The sequence below is a fragment of the Chenopodium quinoa genome, unplaced genomic scaffold (assembly GCF_001683475.1).
Source record: "Chenopodium quinoa cultivar QQ74 unplaced genomic scaffold, ASM168347v1, whole genome shotgun sequence".
NCBI classification, from domain to species: domain Eukaryota; kingdom Viridiplantae; phylum Streptophyta; class Magnoliopsida; order Caryophyllales; family Amaranthaceae; genus Chenopodium; species Chenopodium quinoa.
In genome coordinates, this window is record NW_018744469.1 from 2,379,566 (window position 1) to 2,399,108 (window position 19,543).

The following is a 19,543-nucleotide window of genomic DNA, read 5'->3' on the forward strand; positions in this document are numbered from 1 at the left end:
GGCGACAAGCTCCCACAACCAGTCAATGAGCAAGAGAAACCCAACAACTCAGGACTTTACGAATACGGCCAGCAGAAAAAAGATAACAGGGCTGATCTAATATCCTGCAGCAAAAAGAAATACGAGATGTCATCTGAAGCAGAAGTTTCATCAAATGCCCGAGACAGTTCCGCAAGAAACTGATGTTAGAAGTGCTCCAATTTGGAACTTTATTTTTGTCTTACCCAGACACTATAATCCTTGTTTGGCCTAATTTCTATTTATCTAAGTGAGAAGCAGCTGCAGGACTTTGGCCACACAGCCACTTGACCAAGCACCGAAAACACAAATGAATGAAGACCTTTCTTTCATATAAAAAATTACTCAACACAGAAACTTTAGCCAAATCTAACAAACGTGAAAAACTGCAAATTTTATACATCTAAATGAATACTTTCATTCAAGCACAAAGCCATCCATCTGTAACTCGCAAACTTTCAGTTAAAGCCATCTTTAAGACTCAAGCCAGTGCAGAAGAAAAGGCCAACTACATCCATTATTTTACTCTTCGTCTTCTATCTTTGTCTCTATCTTGCCCCCTATCACTCTGATGATCATCCCTCTCAAGACCACCACTCTTCTCAAGGTCTCTTCTATTTTTGATCCTTTCACTGTCTGAATCTTGAGATTTAGATCTGTCCTTAGCACGGTAATCCCTGTCAGCATCTTCCGTCTCTCTATTCGATCCTCTGCGTGGTGGGCTCCCACTTTGACTCGTGCTGCGGTGCCGTTTTCGAGATGATTCTCGCAAATCATCTTTTTTGTCTCTTCGCTCCACTGTTCTTTCTGCAACATTTGTTGAAAACACATCAGCATGATTTAGTAAAGCAATGAATTAAGCTTTATTTTTTGCATACTCTATAGCTTTTTTACCCAAGCTAATGAGGGAATGAACAAGGAACATAACATAAAAACATACACCAATTTTGAAAATTTCAGAATCAGCCACAGAGAAATAGAATATCCCACATGCTATAAAAGAAAAATGCACAAACACAATTTTACGAAACATGGTGCTTTTTCTTTCTCTTCTTTTTTTTTTCCTCCATTAAATGGAAACACATGAAGCTATGTTCCGAAAGGAGAGGTGAAAGATGGCTCCTTTTTATGGAGCTAGCATAGTTTTTCATTACCATTGTCAAAAAAAGGGAAACTCTACACGCAGCCCTCCACTTTTGCACATTCTGTATGGTAGCCCGGGAAATCATATGATTCATTTTACGAATTTTACAATACAATCCACATATAACAAATACTATTATCTTAAATTTAATTTTCACTAAAAGAAATATTATATGAAATAAAATAATATGAAAATCCCTTATCTCCTCTATACCATCCAGTCCTCCACCATGTACAATCTCAAAAAACATGACAGCATCTGAACAGCAACCAGCGCCTTCCCCACAACATTAGTCAGGATCACTACATAGAGCCCCCCTCCCCCCCTCTCTCTCTCTCCCACCCTCCTTTTGAATCCCCGTCTCAGCAACCACATATAGCTACCACAACACCAACCCAATGACCTCTGACTTGCTGGCCAGTCGCCAGTTTATACTCTATGACAACTGTTTAGGGTAAAAAACACAAAAGCTTCTGCCCCTGACCTGACACTATTAACCAACTGAACACCCTAATGGCTGTTGCTAATTGACACCCCTCCTTTATAATGAACTGTGTTATCAGAAACATTGTGATATGAGGAAAGAGATATACATCGACTGGTGGCGCAGGCCTGTGGGGATGGAATGGTAGTTAAAGTAGTTAAGAGGGCTCTTCAGTTGGTGGCACTTCAGGTTGAGCAGTGACAGATTGGGGGGGTGGGGGAGCAGAGGAAAAGTATATAGGGAAAGCTTATGCTCTATGACACCCACTGATGTTTCTGGACCCTGATCTGCCACAGTTCACTAGCTGAACACCCAACTGGTTGTTGCTGCTCAACATCTTCACCCTTCCCTTTGTACTGCATTGTTGTGTAATCAGAAAATAGTGATATGTGGAAGGAGATTTATATTGACTAGTGGTATGGAGAAGAGGTGGTGCTAACTGGAGAGGATAAGAGGGATGTTCCGTCAGTGGCACTTGAGTTAAAGCAGTAACAGCGCAAAGAGCAGAGGAAACGTAAATAAGGGAAGAGTGTTTAGTTTTCAAAAGCAAATTACTTAAAAGTAATTTCTTTTTTAAAGTCACAAAAATGGTCAAACAAAAGCATAAGGTTATTCTGTAGTGTTTGCGGAAATAAAATTTAAAAAAATAAAAAGTAGTCCTCAAGCACATACAAACTCGAGAATTATAGTAGGTGTTCCATGATTAAATGCATCATCACCAATGCTCCAAAACTATGTACATAAATCACTTCATCAAACTAGATATAAACTATCTCCATTTGCGAAATTTCTTAGCATTGTAGGGAATTTTCACCTAGAATCCAACTGAATATAATAAGAAAACCTAAGTGTTAGGAGACTGTGCTCCTGGAAATACTGACAAGATTATTAGTTAGACTTGGGCTGAATGATAAATGCAAAACAAAGAAAGAATCACACAAGAAAGTTAGTTAAATTTAAAGCATTTTCAGTACTTAAAGTTAAGATAATGCAACCAAGGCACCAACATAAAATGTTTCAAACAAAGCCGAGTGACTGGCAGGGAGGTGGCAATGTCAGTCATCATCAAATTTTACAAGAATTGGCTTCAAAATAAAAAGCACGCGAAAGAAAAGCTAACCCCTAAGACAATAAGGATCAATAATATAAAATAAGGAAATAATGAATCAATTTCCATTAGAAATCACCAATCTATCAAAATCACGTGATTTACTTGCAAAGAAATAATCACAATTGACAAGTGAAAAGGCAAGATACCCTTTAGTTTCCCCTGAAAAAAATAAAGATTAGGCATTTTCTAAACAAATCACATCCATTCTAACCATCACATCCTTTCCTATTTATATACTTCCTCAGGCCGTTTTTTTTTTTTTTTTTTTTATTTTATTTTATTTACAACACTTTTACTACTCCAAATCATTTGGGACTAAGGCTTTGCTGTTGTGGTATTTACAGCACTTTTACTTCTACACTATTCAAATACTCCACTTTGACGAGTTTTAATGATTTATAGTTAAGGGAAAATGTAGTCATACGGGATCTTGTTCCATTAAACTCAATTTACACATTCATATTATCAAATTTTTATAATTTTTACAAATTGATAATTAAAATTATAAGCAATTGAAATCCAATTATTCCTCTGGTTGGATCGTTGGCTATAATGAATTGGCAAGCGTGAAATAAGAAGTGTTAAAAGTTTTTTTTTTTTTTAAAAAAAAAAAATTAATAAAAAAAAATAGAGGTATTAATATTGTGGGAAAGGAGAAGTATAGGTCAACCTAGCCCAATTTAGCAGACAAGGCCTCTTGGAAGTGGGGGAAAGAGTAATGGAATCCCAACCCTTAAAGTGCCCCTAAATTTCAAGGTTATAATACAAAACCTTAACACCAAACCAAGTACTTATTGGTCATACAAACTAATATTACAGGATAAGTAAATTCATTATAGTACAGGATATAAGAACGCAAAAGGGGGGCTGTACATACAATATACTATATTAAATAGTTAGAATAGAAATAGGACATTCTCATTATATTTGCATTAAAGTTGTGAAAAAAGAAAGTGGATTTATGCAATATATGACGAAGGAAATTCTTTCTTCCTAGGACATACAAAGTATATAGTAACATTTCTTTGGGATCTCCTCTTTGGATAAACGAACATTAGCTTCAACTTCTGGAAAAAGGCTGTATTAAAATTTAAATTTTTGAGGAAAAAACTTACTAATCCTGGGAAGATTTTCACTTGAATCCGACAACCCGTAATCTGATTCTAGACGTTTCCTATATATTGCAATCTTCTTCTCAATTTCCTCTGAACTTTTGATACCTCGTTCCTCGAGAGACTCCCGATATTCCATCAATGAAACTTCTAGACGTCTCAATTTTTGTCTGAACAAGTGTAGCCAAACATCAAAACACGTGTGAGGTTACATTGTAAAACACCATACAAGGGCTAAGGAATCCAACATTAGTAAATAATGATGTATTACAATGAAAACTAAAACACCCTAGTAATATCTTCCTCTATTCAAAATTTCTTGATACAATTCGACTTTTAACACTATTCACAAACTCTACTTTGACTAGCTTTTGTAATTTATAGATAAGAACAAACATAGTCATGTGGGATCTTGTTAGATTCCACTCAATGTGTAATTTCAAAATATACAACTTTTTATAATTTTTACTTATTGATTATTGAGATACTTACAATTGAAGTTATGCATTGGCAAATATGATAAAGGAAACATGTCAACTAATTTAGAACGGAAGAAGGTTTTTTTGTATTAATTTTCTACATTTATTTTTTACCAAACAACAAGAAATGGATTAGAATTATTTGCTCCATAAAGTATAGCATAACTCCAATCACAAGTTTCTCCAATATGGTAGTATAAAAGCATTACTTGCTCTAATCACTCGCTTAAACAGAAAAACTGAAGAGATGATGCAATTCTGATGCTCCGAAGCCACTCAATTCCACTAACACTAACACGAGCAATGTTTGAAAAAGCGCGCCTGCGCTGAGGCGCAAGGCAATAGGGGGTAAGCGCTTTTTTTTGGCCTGGGCGAGGCATTTTCAATAGGCGCACCCGAGGCGCACATGAGGCGCACCCGAGGCGCACATGAGGCGCACCTGAAGCAAATTTCTGCCAATTTTTTTTTACTGTTTATATAGTGCGCCTCACTTCAAAGAGACGCGCCTCAGGCGCTGCATAACACTTATCGCTTCAGCGCGCCTTGAGCTTTTTATATACATTGAACACGAGTGACTTAAATTACAACCACGTTCTAACATGCAATAGTTAATACAATGGGTAAAAGAGAGAGAGAGAGAGATTATTCTCAAGTAAGGACGTAAGCATAATGATGATGAAACAAACCTTTGCTCTTCATTCATAGTTATTTCTGGCTGTGTTGCAGCCCTAGTCTGAGTTGCATACTCACTATCCTCGGCATTAGACAGATCATCTGAAGTGTTCTCACTCCCAGAAGATGAGTAACCCAGCCCCAGACCACTAGAGCTTTGCTTAGGCTCATCATCATCTTCTTCTCTAGCCCACTTTGAGGCAGGCAAAACAGTCTCCGCTTTCTCTTTTTTCAAGAATGATTTCACTTCAGACTGCGGAAGGGAAAATTCTTGTGGCAGAGAGTTAGATTCTCGTGCTTCCACATCATCCCCATAATAGTTCCATGTTGTTGATCGTGCAGCCTCCATCTCAACATTCACATCACTCTGCACATTAGCAAATTTAGCTGAGCTTGGTTGGGCGTGTACATATTTCAAATCATCTTCCAGCTCAGATCCACGTTGCTTCTCAGCTTCTCCGAGATAAAGCAATCGTGCAACCATCATTTCTCGACCTCCAACAAGTGAAAGTCCATTGTGCCTACAGCGCCTCTCCAGCTCAGGAAGAGGGAGGCTTCGCAACTCTAACATGGCAGCTCCCTTGCCCATAGCCAAGGCTACATCCTGATTAGTCTTGCTCCCATCACTTGAACGTTCAGGGCAGCCAACCTTTTCTTCCATTTCTAGTACATCACCACAAATGGAATGGAAAGGTATAACCCCAGAAGCACTGGGTCGAAGAAAAGTAGCTCGCAACCCATTAACAAACGCATCGGAAAAAAGAAACCAGTCTGACCATACTTGAAGCACTTTCAACACTCTCTCCTACAATGCCAAAGTTTGAATCAGACAACTAGTGCAATAGAAATTTAATAAGAAAGAAATTGACAATTACCAAATCAAGATCTAACCTTAAGAGCTTCAGCAGTGATTCTTCCACTTATGCTACGATACAAGTCATTAAAGCTTTCCATTATGTCAGGCAACGTCACCTCAAATTTCGTACGGTACGCAGATGCGTTCTTCACTGGAGCACTGCTATTATGAAGAATGTCAGACACAAGCATCAATCTTGCAACTTTTGTGGGTATTGGTGTTTCCATCAGAGTAAGAGACTCCGTTAAAACTTCAACTATCTGCTATGCAATACAAGAAGCAACATAAGTTAAACCTGAACCATGAAGACATTGAAGTCCATCAATTTATATTGGACAGCATACAACTCCGCTAACAGCATCACCTTCATTAGTCAACCTCAGCATAAAAAAGTCAAGAGTTCGCAAAATGAGGCATGAAAAATAATCACTAAAACAGGCTAGGCCAGCAACAGAGACAAAAGCATTGGTTATCAAATCAAATAGATAATGTATACAATATAAGCCCAACCTTGTATTAAAGAAATGGGAAATTGGAAGGGCAGAAAACTAGCTTTGAATATTCAAGGATTAAGTATTTATATTGATTTGAAAAGGACTGAAGATATTGCCTATCTTCTTAAGAATGGCACAAAAGTACAATAAAAAAGATCTGCAATTGCAGTCAACATTGCACATTCAACAAACTTTCCTTGAGCTGAGAATTAGTAACTACAACTAACATTCACATTCAACAAAATTAAATACCATTTATACAAATGAAACTAGTGTTATATATCCAAGGATTGGCTAGAACTGGATCAATTTTTTTCCTTTTTTCCTTGCATAGTCTTTTTTCAGCACCAATCAGATGGTTGGTCATAAATTAGGCAAATTTGCACTAACTCTAAAGTTCCAGGTAATCCTTTTTGGAATAAAGGAAAAACCTAGGCACAAGCAAAACTTTTTCATTCTAATTCTAAAGAGAGTTTGGACTTTATAAATTCAGAATTCTAAACTATGTAGCATTGTTACGGATATAGGGTCAGAAACGGTAACAGGTATAGGTACAGGAACAGGGATGGAAAACGAAAAATTCAAAATTCAAATATTCGGGTACTGTATAGATACGGCCAAAATTAAATAAGAAAATATAGAAAATTTTAGGCAAATACACAAGGGTGTTATTGGCAAACTTACCTAAATCTTTATTATAAAAGTGAAGGGAGATGGAGTAGATTATTGGGGTGTGGCCAACCACACCGTGCGGCAAGCTGACACACGCCAAAACATTGACCTGGTAACCCCTAACCGACCGAGTAACCCATGATCGACCGAGTAAACCCTAACAGAATAAACCCTCATCAAGTAACCCCGGTCACACCATGTGGCCAGCACATATGAATTAAAAACTGGAAAAAAAAAATCAATAATTGACAGCCTTGACAAAATCAGAAAGAGTCAAAGATTTTAAGTAGAAAAACATTTTTCACAATTAAAAAAAAAGTACAATATTATCAAACCTTGAAAAAAAAAATCTATGATTAAAAAATTGATTATATATTCCATAGTTTCTTTTAGTCGTTTATATTTTTCACAAAAAAAAAAAAAAAAAAAAAAAAAAAAAAAAAAAAACACAACGTATACAACTTTCCTCGTTATTATATTATATACTCCCTTAGTTCTTTTATGTTCTACTTAGATACAATAGATATGCAAATTAAGAGAATATTGAAAAAGGTAGGTGGGTATAAGAAAACTAAAAAAGTAGGATAACTTTAAAGAGAATGAAAAAAAGGTAGGTTTATAAGAAAAAGGTGAATAAAGTAGGAGAGTGGAAAAGATTGTAATTATTAGGAGGTCGAAGGGGGTTAGATAGTAAAAGGGGTAAGCAAAAAAAAATTTAAAACAAAGTCAGTAGAACAAAAAAGAACAGACTTAGACGAAAAGTGAGTTTAAAAAAATCTAGGGGAGTAAATGTTAACAATTTTAAGACCATATAACTTTTTATAGGATTATAAATATTTATATAGAATTTCAAGCACAAATCACGTGCATAAACATTAATACTAATACTGTATAATACATGTGTGTTAGTGTACATAAGCATGCACCCTTTTCCAGTAAATACTGCACTCTTTTACTATAATTTACTAGTTAATTACCCCTCACATACACTTTTATCTACAATTCAATGCAACTTATCTATATCATGGAACAATCAAAATTGGAATTTTTGAGATGGTGGTAGTAGTATATTTCAGCACAAGCCATGCTATTCATCCACTCTTTAAACTTGGTTAGAACTTTACTTTACAGGGCCACAATCTTAAAAGCCACATCCATAATATTTTTTTAACCTTCGCCTACATAATCAAACCGACACAAAATGCATACCTCACCAGCAGCAAATACTGCACTCTTTTCCAGTAAATACTGCACTCTTTTACTATAATTTACTAGTATTCACCCCTCACATACACCTTTATCTACAATTCAATGCAACTTATCTATATCATGGAACAATCAAAATTGGAATTTTTGAGATGGTGGTAGTAGTATATTTCGGCACAAGCCATGCTATTCATTCACTCTTTAAACTTGGTTAGAACTTTACTTTACAGGGCCACAATCCTAAAAGCCACATCCATAATATTTTTTTAACCTTCGCCCACATAATCAAACTGACACAAAATGCATACCTCACCAGCTGCATCAGCATTATCCAAGGAAAATCCCATAGCATCTTTGATTTGACTTCTCTCTAGGGTCAAAGCACGCAGCATATCCTCAAACTCATCCCTTTGTGAGTCTGTAAGTGTCCTTTCAGGATCAATACGCTGCACATAAAAGGTAAAAGTTCCCTAAATTAGAAGAGAGGCCAAATATATGTTAGTAAGAATGCATACATCTATCATCAAAAAAGAAAGCCTTCTTAAAGGCATAGTGGTGATGCTAATAGATTTTTACGTAGAGCAAAATCCTAAAAATGCAAAAGTATGGGTAATTGTGTAAGACCCAAAAGCAGAAGCAAGAGCATTTTTAAAAGTACCCTGCTTCTTCCTGCTGCATATGTTGCACTAGAATCCTTCTCGGGATCTGGGCTTTTTGCTGTGGGAAGAGGAGGTGGCACCCACCTGAAACCAAACACAATGTAAACATACATATACCAATATGCAAATTAGGAAATTTCCAGAAGTTCTAGGGAAATATATAACTGCTAATGCAACAAAAATGAAAAAAGGGGACTACTTTACCTCCCACTACCAGTTATCATGATGAAAGGCTCTGTTCTCCATCTCTGGAGAGTGTCACCCTGAAACAAGTAAAAGACCATCAGAGAATAGGTTTACCTATTATAAAAATTCATTTCCCCAATACTTTGAAAACTACAAAGCGCACTAAAACGAAGCAGGTTTAAAGAGAGGAGAATTGAAAATTGAACATAGTATTATAAGTGAAGAATAAAACAGAACTTTGGTAGTGTTCAGTTATAATGCCACTAGTAAAATTTTGACTTTAAAATATGAAAGGATGTTAATAAAATTAAACAATGAACTTAAACCTAGTCCTTTGATATTATGAATTCAAGATAGAAAAATCAAATTTAATGTTTACGCTGTTGAAAAACTGATATTAGTGAATTTATAGAAATATACAAAGCACTCATGATAAATATGATAGACTTCAATTGTCAAACAAGCAAGACTATGTACCTTTTCAAATCAGTTTTACATAAAAGACAGAACAAGAATCAAAGCCGTCATGCAAGTTTAAGAACTTACAATGCACTCTCCCTAAAATGTCTGCTTATATTCAAATTATTTCCTTCACTGTTATACAGTCCATCTTCAAATGTTCATTGTGATTCAGATTTTTTTTTTTTTTTTTTTTTTTTTTGTGGATACCTTGTAATTCAGACTATATTCAGATAATTTTTGTATCAAGCTTAGTTTGACGGTTGCTTGTTTTTCAAGAATTACAATTCCATCTCGTACCATTCAGGAAAAAATCAACAAAAGTAAAAGATAGTTAACAGAGTACAAAGAGTCAATTTACAGTTTTTTATTTTTTTTCTGTGGTGATGGGGGGGCCTGGGGGGATTTTTTTCCCCAACATAATTCGCTGTTGGTTAATCATTGGGGTACGATATACTAAAGTTATTGTGATTATATGTCCTCTTTTTTTTTAATTGTTCAAAGCATGAAGCCAGTTTATGTTGCTTGCAGAAGGATTAACCAAACCAATTCATGCAAATACATGAGAAAACACACCTGAGCAAATGAATAAAGTCTCCAAACATAGTACATATGTTCCTTTGAGCCAAGGTCAAACAAGAAACTAAAAAGAGGATTCCCTCGTCCACGCTCCATTATTGCTTGCTCAAAAGCACACCCTCCATCTAAAACATATAAAGCCATGGTATCAATGACATGGCGAAGATGCCTATCCTCAGGAGGCACAACTGTTATATCTGGAACATTAGGAGTAAGGACCTAAAGATGGAAGCAGCAAAGGGTCAGAAAATAATAGAACAATTAAAGCATTTTTAAGTCCCCAATAAGTTAAGTTCTTCAAAGGAAGTAGCGAAAAGTAGATTGCATATCATAATCACAATAATTAATTTACCAATTGTGTGGAATAAACCCACCTTTGAAGACTGAAAAAATATCAAAACCCTAAGTTGTATATAAACAAGATTTTCTTCTTAAAAGTTTTTTACAAGAAATAAAATGTAATAATTAAAAAATAAAGGAAAAGAAAAGAAACAGCCCTAAGAACACATAAGGCTCCAGTTTCTCAGAAGAAATACTACAACAAAATTATCGCCTTCAAAGCAAATTCATCTAAAAGAAACCATCTCTCTTTTGCTTACACCCACACACCTTTTCGTACCCTCTCTGTCACTTTATCCACATTTTTCCTACACCCAACTTAAGGCTCCAGTTTCTCAAAAGAAATACTACAACAAAATTATCGCCTCAAAGCAAATTCATCTAAATGAAATCATCTGTCTTTTTCTTACACCCACACACCTTTTCATACCCTCTCTCTCACATTTAACAATTAGTTAAGCAAGAACTCGAGAATAGAACATACCAGCTCAGAGTTTTGATTTGAAACAGGAGCCACAGGGGTGCCTGAACCAGACAAGATAACGGTGCCACCCTATAATTCAAATAAAAAGAAACCACTGAGAAAAACAATTCTAACAGCCTAAGATGAAAGGGAGGGGGGGGGTGAACATTTTGCTTGAGACATTAGCAAAAAAGCTAATCAACCTCTTTACTTCTGATTGCCATATGGCCAGGTGGAGGTGCAGGTAATGCCTGTGATGGGAGAGCAACTGATTTACCCCATCCAATCTTCAATTCATATTCATAAACAACCACCCCTGAGGCACAAATTTAGCATAAGACAGACATTTCAGCTTCTATTTACATTTACAAAAGCTTCAAATAATGCTTAAGAAAGACAAAGAGTGAAACAAAATATCACAATCACAAGGGTAACTGAATGAATACATGTATATGGCACAAGGAACACTTAAATCTCATGGATAGCTTCCATTTTCTACACACCAAGTGTGTACAGTTATATCAATTCTAAGAACTAATGTTACACGATCAAGTACATGTTTAGTCAAACCAAATCCTTTATTTATTGTTTCCCACTTTACCCAGATTAAAAGACAGCCAAAAAGGGCCACCTGTTTAAGCGCTGAATCCATTTCCTTCATGATAGTACTATTAGTAAAGCACACACAATGAGAAAAGAAGTGGCAATTGGATTCAATTAAGCTCATTATCCCCACCATCAACCCTGTATAAACTGTCAACAGCAAAGCTCTAGCCAAAACTTAATTATATGGTAGAAAGATCACTAACTAAGAATGCCTTCTCATCAAGGGCTTGCTTCATGTCAATTAAAAACCCTTATATCAATTATTGTAAGGGAAGACATCTCACACAGTTTTAAGAGGAAAGGTTTCAGTGATAGGGAAGGGTGTAGGTACTGCAAACCATAAATTTCAGGATTAGGCATGGTATAAGTTAAGGAAGGCATAATAAACCCCAAAACAAAACATTTTATACCCACCAATCTCAAAGGGAGGGGAACATGGTGCAAAAACAAGGCCGTATCACTTAGGTTGGGCCATATCGTACAGGATATTCAATTTACAGAATTGAAATAATCCGTATCAACAAAGGGGTGTTCCATAAACCTGCCATCTTGTCCAAATCATATGTTCCGACCCCGATTAGTAATTTGGTGGGAGGCTTAACATCTTGGATTGAAACTCGAAGAAAAACTCCAATGAAAAAAGGTTATCACCAAATGTTTCCAATCTGGGGCTTGTGCTGAAATCTGTAGGTCTATTAGTGGAGCACTGATAGTTAATATGGGGCCATGTGGTGGTGGTGTTTTCTAGGAATTATTAGTATTTGTATGCTATTAGAGTAGTTAGGGTAAGAGGATTAGAGTGGGATACTTTAGGAATCTTTCACCATAACATTAAATAGGAAGTAACTTTTGCATGCAGCTTAGCTTTTAGAAAAACCACTTTTCATATTAACCCTTCGAGAGCCATCTCTTTTTTAGTTTTCCTTCCCTCCAGAAAATGTTTCTCCTTTCAATTCTCAAAGCTAATAAACATGAAGCAACCAATGCTGTAAATATCACTACTCACATTTGATTATGCCCAGATTGACGATTTATTCAATTTAATATGATGAATAAATAAATTTCAAAATACAAATACTTGGTATTAAGATTCAAACACAACCAGATTTAACAATATCAGATTCGTATTTAGATTTTCAGTTAAGAGTTGCTCAGACTAAAATGAATTTAATAGCTTAAGATAGAAGAATAATGCAGCTGAAGTATTTGTATTTAGAAAGGTATGATGGATTTAAGACTTTAAGTCGTGTAACAATGACAAGTGAGAGACAAGCTTGTGCTTAACCAACTGGTTTAAAATTGGATGATAAGGCAAAATACAGTAACCGGTCATTATCAACCTCATCCATAGATTTCGATACAAAGGCTCGCTGTTTCCCTTCTCACCTCAGTCAAGCCTTTGCAGAAGACATTCCATGGTCAGATTTGCATTATTTGGCACTATCCTCCTCACCACTCAGGAAGAGGAGTCGGACCACTAAGGGAAGGCACATCTAAAACTGACTACACAAGAGTGAGACAGTCAAGCTTCAAAGTCATAATACACACTTCCATACCCTGGAATTACCTAAAGAGGGCAGGGGGGGGGGGTTCTGAAAGGTAATAAACAACCAAGGAGTTACTTAAACTCATATTGCATGAGAGAGAATAATGACGCAACAAACCTTGCATTTCATCCTTAGCAGCCTGTGCTTCACTCCTATTCATAAAAGCAACAAATCCACAATTCCTTTGGCGCCTTCGTTCCTCTTCTGTCCTAGGCCACATAATTTTTACGCTAGCAATAGGTCCAAATCTCCCAAAGGTTCGCAAAAGGAAACTCTCGTCAACCTAAATCATGTAAAGCATTGACAGTCTCATCAATATCTCATACAATGATATTTGGAGAACAGCTATGTTCAAAATCTAGAAACTTTAAGCTTGTTCATATAATTTTTTCTGTAATGAAAAGGCATGGAAAAATTGTTCAGAGGACAAGGTTTTAACAGCAATTTCAGACTAACCTTTGGCGATAAATTTCCTACATAGAGATTTGTCGTTTGTGGATCACCATCATCAAAAGAACCCCTCCCAGCATCAAATTCATCAGGCAGCTCATCGAATCGAGTAATGGGCTTACAAAGGGTAAACAATAAAAGTCAAAGTTAAAAGCATAAGAATGCAACAGAAGAAACCAAAAGTGCTAGACAGAATAAGTATAGACCAGATATTTTTTCATAGGAATCCAAACAAACATGTCTCAACATTGACCAATTCCAATCACACCCCCCCCCCTCTTTTTTCTTCAAACCAAGTCAGGACTGATTATTGATGAATCAGGAAGAGCTCATCAGCAACAAATAGTTTATTATTATCTTTCGTGATGCAATTAATCTATGTCACTTTTTTAGCTCCCTTCATATCAATGGAAGGTGAAGACCACAAAAAAGCAATTAATCATGCACAGTATTACAAGCTGTCCTACCATCTCCTACTTTTCATTTCCCTCCTCTCTATATCTGAGTCTGTACAAAAGTAAATAAACCAGCCGATCCCATTCCAACCTCAATATGCGGAATCATCTTGCACCATATAATAGAGATATTATAATCCTTTCTTTATCAGCACCACATTTTTAATGTTAATAAATAATAGAGATATTAAAATCCTTTCTTAATCAGCAGCGCATACTTAAATTATTTATTTTTAACGGAGCAATAAAAGCTAATGTCTCAAGATAGCAAAAGCATTGGGGCAAACGCAAAACCATTCCAATATTTAAGTCGCACTTGGTGCAAGAGGAAATAGTAAATAAAGCAAGTTTGTCTCTCGCTTTCTCTTTACACATCCTGCTCTGGTGTGAATAAATTTAATAAGGCTGAAAGGACCAACAAACTGGGTATTCTATATCAAAATTAGATCCACTTACTGTAGGAAGTTCCCCTTCACGCCATTTATCACGATCTTGATTTCTCTTCTCTCTCATCTCTTGCTCATGCTTTAGCTCCTCCATAAAGTTGTCAATATTTCTCATTCTTCCTTTCTCTTTTTCTTTTGACTTCTCTCTGGGTTCCTGTATGTTTCAATGAAGCCTAAGAATTAGAACTCCAATCAACTGGAAACCAGAATAAAAAATAAAAAATAAAAAATTACATGATATGTTCCTACCTCCCTCTCATATTCTCTGCCTTTAGCTGCCATTGGTGGTGGTAAGAATGATGGAACATATCTGCCAATTGCGAACATCGATTTCACTTGGCAAAGCACCAACAGTGTTGAAAAGCAACACTTTCAAGAAGACAAGAGAGAATAGGTAGACTCGGAAAACAAAATAGTCTATTAACTAAGAAAACATGAAATATAAAGTTGTGCACTTTTGCAATAAACATCACACTAAGAAGCTACTTCTCGCCAAAGACTATAGGATGCTTTTTCTTCGTATAAGGAGACTTTGTTGAAAGCCAAATGACAACTCAACTCATTGACACTTTAGTAACTCAACTGTATGATGTATTTCAATCTAGTCATAAAATAAAATAATAATTGATTTTCATAAGTGCTTTTGTTTAGGAATAAGTATTGGTTCATAACATCAGTGACAACATTTCGCAGTACTTCCTATAAACACATTCTTGTTTACAAAACCATATTATAAAAGGACAGAGTGGTAAATACAACCAGAGGAAATCAGAATAATAAAATAAAGAGGTAAAAAACAAAAAATACAAAACCCCTGTTCAGAAATATCTTCATCAAATCACCTTTGTCACAATAACCTATCAATAAAAACACTTCTCTTTCCATTACAATATATTAAGGGTATATTAGCACTATACTATGCATTAAATTTCCTTCCAACGTATAGCATATAAGGTGTGAAAATTACTTTACTACTGCATGCTTCATTTTGGCTTTACCAACTTCAATAACCTACAAAATCATAATATAAAACATTTCTAGCCCATACATTTCCCTATCCTACATTAAATTTTACAAAAATGAATGGCTCTAGCAACAAAACAATGGAGATTATGTAACTAAGAATAAAAGAGAATTAAAAACAGAGACGAAATACTAAAGGAAAATACTTGGCACCTATACATAGAGTTTCCTCAAAAGCACTGAATTTTGAACTATTACATTGTCTTACCTTGAGGTAAACATTAACTTTTTCCATCCATTAAGTTGGTTATACTTTAGAAGCCAAAAAAGAGAGTTTGAACTATTGCATTGTCTTTCTAAGTAATTTTGAACTATTAATGGCCCAATTGGTAGGATGTAATATATGGTGGTAATGGTTATGATTTTCTATGTAATTTTGCAAGGAAAGTTCCATGACAATGGTAATGCTTCGCGACCTCAAGGTAAACAAAATTCATTCTCACTCATTACCACCGCTAGAAATGGTAATAAGACTGACTGATTGCGAATTGGGTGAAAGTAGGACACTCCAAATTCAGGGGATAAGAGAAATACATAGAGAATAACAAGTACTTGAGTGATACATGGGAATAGAGTTGCAATATTATTAACATTGACCCTAGACTTTTATGGAAAATATACATACAAGTTCATCACTCTTACCACCATTTATTACTACTTACCAATTTGGCTATATATGTTGTAATTACCCACTTTACAAGAACTATATAAGGAATTTTTTTAGTTTAGTAGACATTATACCCTCCTACAATTCACCAAACAAAATCACGCAGTTGCATCAAAAACTTTTCTTATTGCATAATTTCCACTTGTATCAGAAACATTAAGTTAGATTAATGCTTATGACGAAAAACATTTGCTACATAATTAGACAGCTAACAATAAATAATTTTGCTTACTTAATGTGACTGGTGGAATTAAAACAGAAAAAGAAAAAGAAAAAAAGGTGGCACACCATCATCAATTACTCCATCTCATCCATTAGGAGCCAAACAATAGACATGGATGACCACAAAAGCTAACAAGATTACAGCTCTAGAGTCTCAATTTTTAATTTAGTATAGAAAACAACGGTTATTCTAATTTGGATAAACAGCTACAATCCTACAATAGAAGCATGTTACCCTCTTAAGACTTTCGCTGCTATGTTATTAGTTTTATTATGCTTCATTCTTTCACATGAAAACTCTACCGGGTCTTATCTAATTTTTCTAGGCGTATTGGATATTATCTAAACTTGTAGGCTGTAATCTGAACTTATCTAGAATTAACTCAGTTGCCCTTACTAACCTAATATGAACTTAGTAACCCTTAATTCAGCATATCATAATGTATTGGCCACTAGCCGTTGTCCAAACTTCTCATCAAACATATTTCTACAAGGTGAAAGAACAAGGCCATAGCATGCTGGTTTCAAGTAAAAAGTCCATGTCAAACAAATAGAGCTACCATATATTTGCCGAAAAAATAGTGCATGAGATAAGACATATACCATACAGCTATACAAAAGATGCCTAAAAATACAATACAGTGATGCAATGAAAGAGCTGGGAAACTGTTACCTAACTATTCTAACATCTAATTCTATTTAAGAGATGTCGCCATAGTACAACATTATAGTTTTTAACTCACATTGTCTAATCAATGTATAATCTAAATGCATTCATTTACCTACTCCCCTTCTTTGAACCTGATACACCATCTTTGGAATTTCCACCTGCCATTTGTGAATAATAAAAGGCCCATATTTTTATTAATGTACCCAAAGTATAGTGTAAAGCATCTCCATAACACAAATGAAACAAGAGTATGCAACCGCTAATGCGCAAAATCATACCAAATATATTGTAAATATATTTCTTAGACTCATAATGCTAACCTTCAGAATCAGCTTTTACTTTCTCATTGGGATTGATTAAACCTCCTCGTACAAAAGCCTTCGACCCTGGAGCATCCTCTCCTTGAAATGACTCCAGAAATTCCTCATACAGACGAGCTGTTTCATCTTCTGCCCTCTACAAATATAACACCAATCAACATAAATATTTATCTTCCCACGCAGACCAATCAACATTCAAGCCAGATAAACAGTTGTACCTTCTTTTTTGCTTCTTTTTCTTCTCTATGCTTTTGGAAAGGAGTTTTCTTTCGAGTAATTGAAAAAGAGCTCATGTCGCTGATTCAGGAGTATTCAATACGAAAGTAAGTAAAAGAAAGAGACATAACAAGCTCATTTATACAACTAAGCCCATTCCCGACTACCCGAGGCAAGTACGGAGGCCCAACTGCCCAGTGCCCACGGAATAAAGTCCCAATTTTCATCCTAGACTCCTATGATTAAAGGTTTATAAACAAAAGTGGCTGCATAGTTGAAGTGGTTCAATATCAAATTCAAGTTTGGGAGAAGAGGTTCAATTTCATAGTTCAATCCTAAAATTAAAGGGTTCTGCAACACATTCGCAACCAAATTTAATTCAATCATCAAATCATACTCGAAAATCACATAATCTTTTAGAGAAAAGGCATATTTGATTCAATTATGAAATTAGGCTCGTATTTTTATTCTCTAGCAACATGTTATAATCTTTCATAACCTTACTAATTAGAACAAAAAGTTCAACAATTCGAACCCTAAATTTACTATACTGACAATTAAATTGAATTAGATCAACGACTAACCCTAGATTGTGAAATTGATATGATAATTACAAAAGGAAAGAACAACTTACCTCAGAAGCTGCTTCAATGGAGGATAGAAATGTTAGAAGGCGGCTCAATGGAGAACGTGGAGTGCGCTTCAATGGAGAACGTTCAGTGCTCTAGAATGGGAAATTGAGAGAGAGAGAGGAGGAGGAAAACAGGTAGGGCTACGTTCAATTTTTCTTTTTTTTTTTTTTTTTGTTTGGACAATATTTATCCATTATGGACATGTAGCAAATTTACCCATTCTTTTTTAATAATTCGACCTTTCGATTATTATTTAATAATCCGATCTTTGGAGGTCTTTAATTTTTATTGGTCCCAACCGGTCATGTAACCTATTAAAACAGGTTACATGACACGTGGCGGCATGCGATTGGTCAAAATAAAAATTAAAAAAAAATCAAAAAAATAAAAAAACACAAAAAAAAACCTAGCCACCCTACCCCCACCCACTGCCAGTCCTCCCTCCCCGATGGCCGGCGAACCCTCCCTCCCTGGCGGCCGGCGAACCCAACCTCTCCCTTATCCCCCACCCACGACACCACCCCTCCCACCTTGCCGGAAACAATCCCCTCCCCATCCCCACCCGAAACGCCACCCAAAACCCAAACCCCATCAAAACCGTTCAACCATCAAAACCATCTTCGATCTTCCCATTCAACCATCAAAATCGTTCATCACCATCAATCGACATCATCAACAACTAGCATCACAAAATCGGTGGTGGGGGGAGGGGCGACGGGTTTTCTCGAGGTGGGAGTTCGATAAAGGAGGGAATTGATGAAGGAGTGCGGTGGGAAAGTGGGTCGCGTCACCGGCGTGGGGGAGGGGGGAAATCGGCGAGCAGGGGGAGGGGGCAAACCGGCACAAGCGGTTTTCGTGGTGGTGGTTGACGATGGGAGTAGGCTGGGGTGGTTTTCGTGGTTGACTTGGATGGGGGCAACGATTTATGTGGCTTAATTGGTGGTGGGGGTTGCTGCTAGGGGAGGGGAAAAGGGAGTAGGTGGTTGATTGGTGGTGGGGGTGGTGGTTTGGGTAATGGTGGTGGGCTGCCAGGGGAGTGGCTGCTAGGGGATGGTGGTGGCTGAATTATTTGTGTTTTTTTTTTGACCAATTATGTAATGACACGTGTATTTTAAAATAAAAAAAAAATTTACCTCTTCAACCGGTTTCTGGTCAAATGGGACCAATAAAAATTAAAGAACCCCAAAGGTCGGATTATTAAATAATAATCGAAAGGTCGGATTATTAAAAAAGAATGGGCTAAAGGTCGAATTATTGGCATGAATTTTTCCTTAATATTATACTCTGTACTATAATAATTAAATAAAAAAAGCCCGTGTGATAAGTACATACGGAGCAATGTCACTAGGACAACAA

General features: G+C 36.1%; 1 protein-coding gene across 2 annotated transcripts; it reads right to left on the reverse strand.

Annotated features, from left to right (window-relative positions):
* Positions 1-319: 319 nt before the first annotated feature.
* On the reverse strand, positions 320-18,760 carry LOC110697568 (protein RRC1-like). 2 transcript variants are annotated; one of them, XM_021874939.1, is made up of 18 exons: positions 18,190-18,760; positions 17,558-17,636; positions 17,340-17,475; positions 17,132-17,177; positions 14,687-14,747; positions 14,448-14,591; positions 13,543-13,653; positions 13,204-13,369; positions 11,137-11,249; positions 10,955-11,023; positions 10,129-10,350; positions 9,112-9,170; positions 8,907-8,991; positions 8,557-8,694; positions 5,912-6,136; positions 5,035-5,825; positions 3,873-4,039; positions 320-825 (listed from the first exon to the last, which is right to left on the reverse strand). In XM_021874939.1, the coding sequence occupies exons 2-18, from the start codon at positions 17,630-17,632 to the stop codon at positions 536-538; spliced, it is 2,898 nt and encodes a 965-aa protein (XP_021730631.1). In that variant the 5' UTR covers positions 17,633-17,636; positions 18,190-18,760; the 3' UTR covers positions 320-535. The 2 variants fall into 2 exon arrangements, with proteins under 2 accessions (XP_021730631.1, XP_021730630.1); XM_021874938.1 differs by having other exon boundaries at positions 5,912-6,139.
* Between the last annotated feature and the right edge of the window lie 783 nt (positions 18,761-19,543).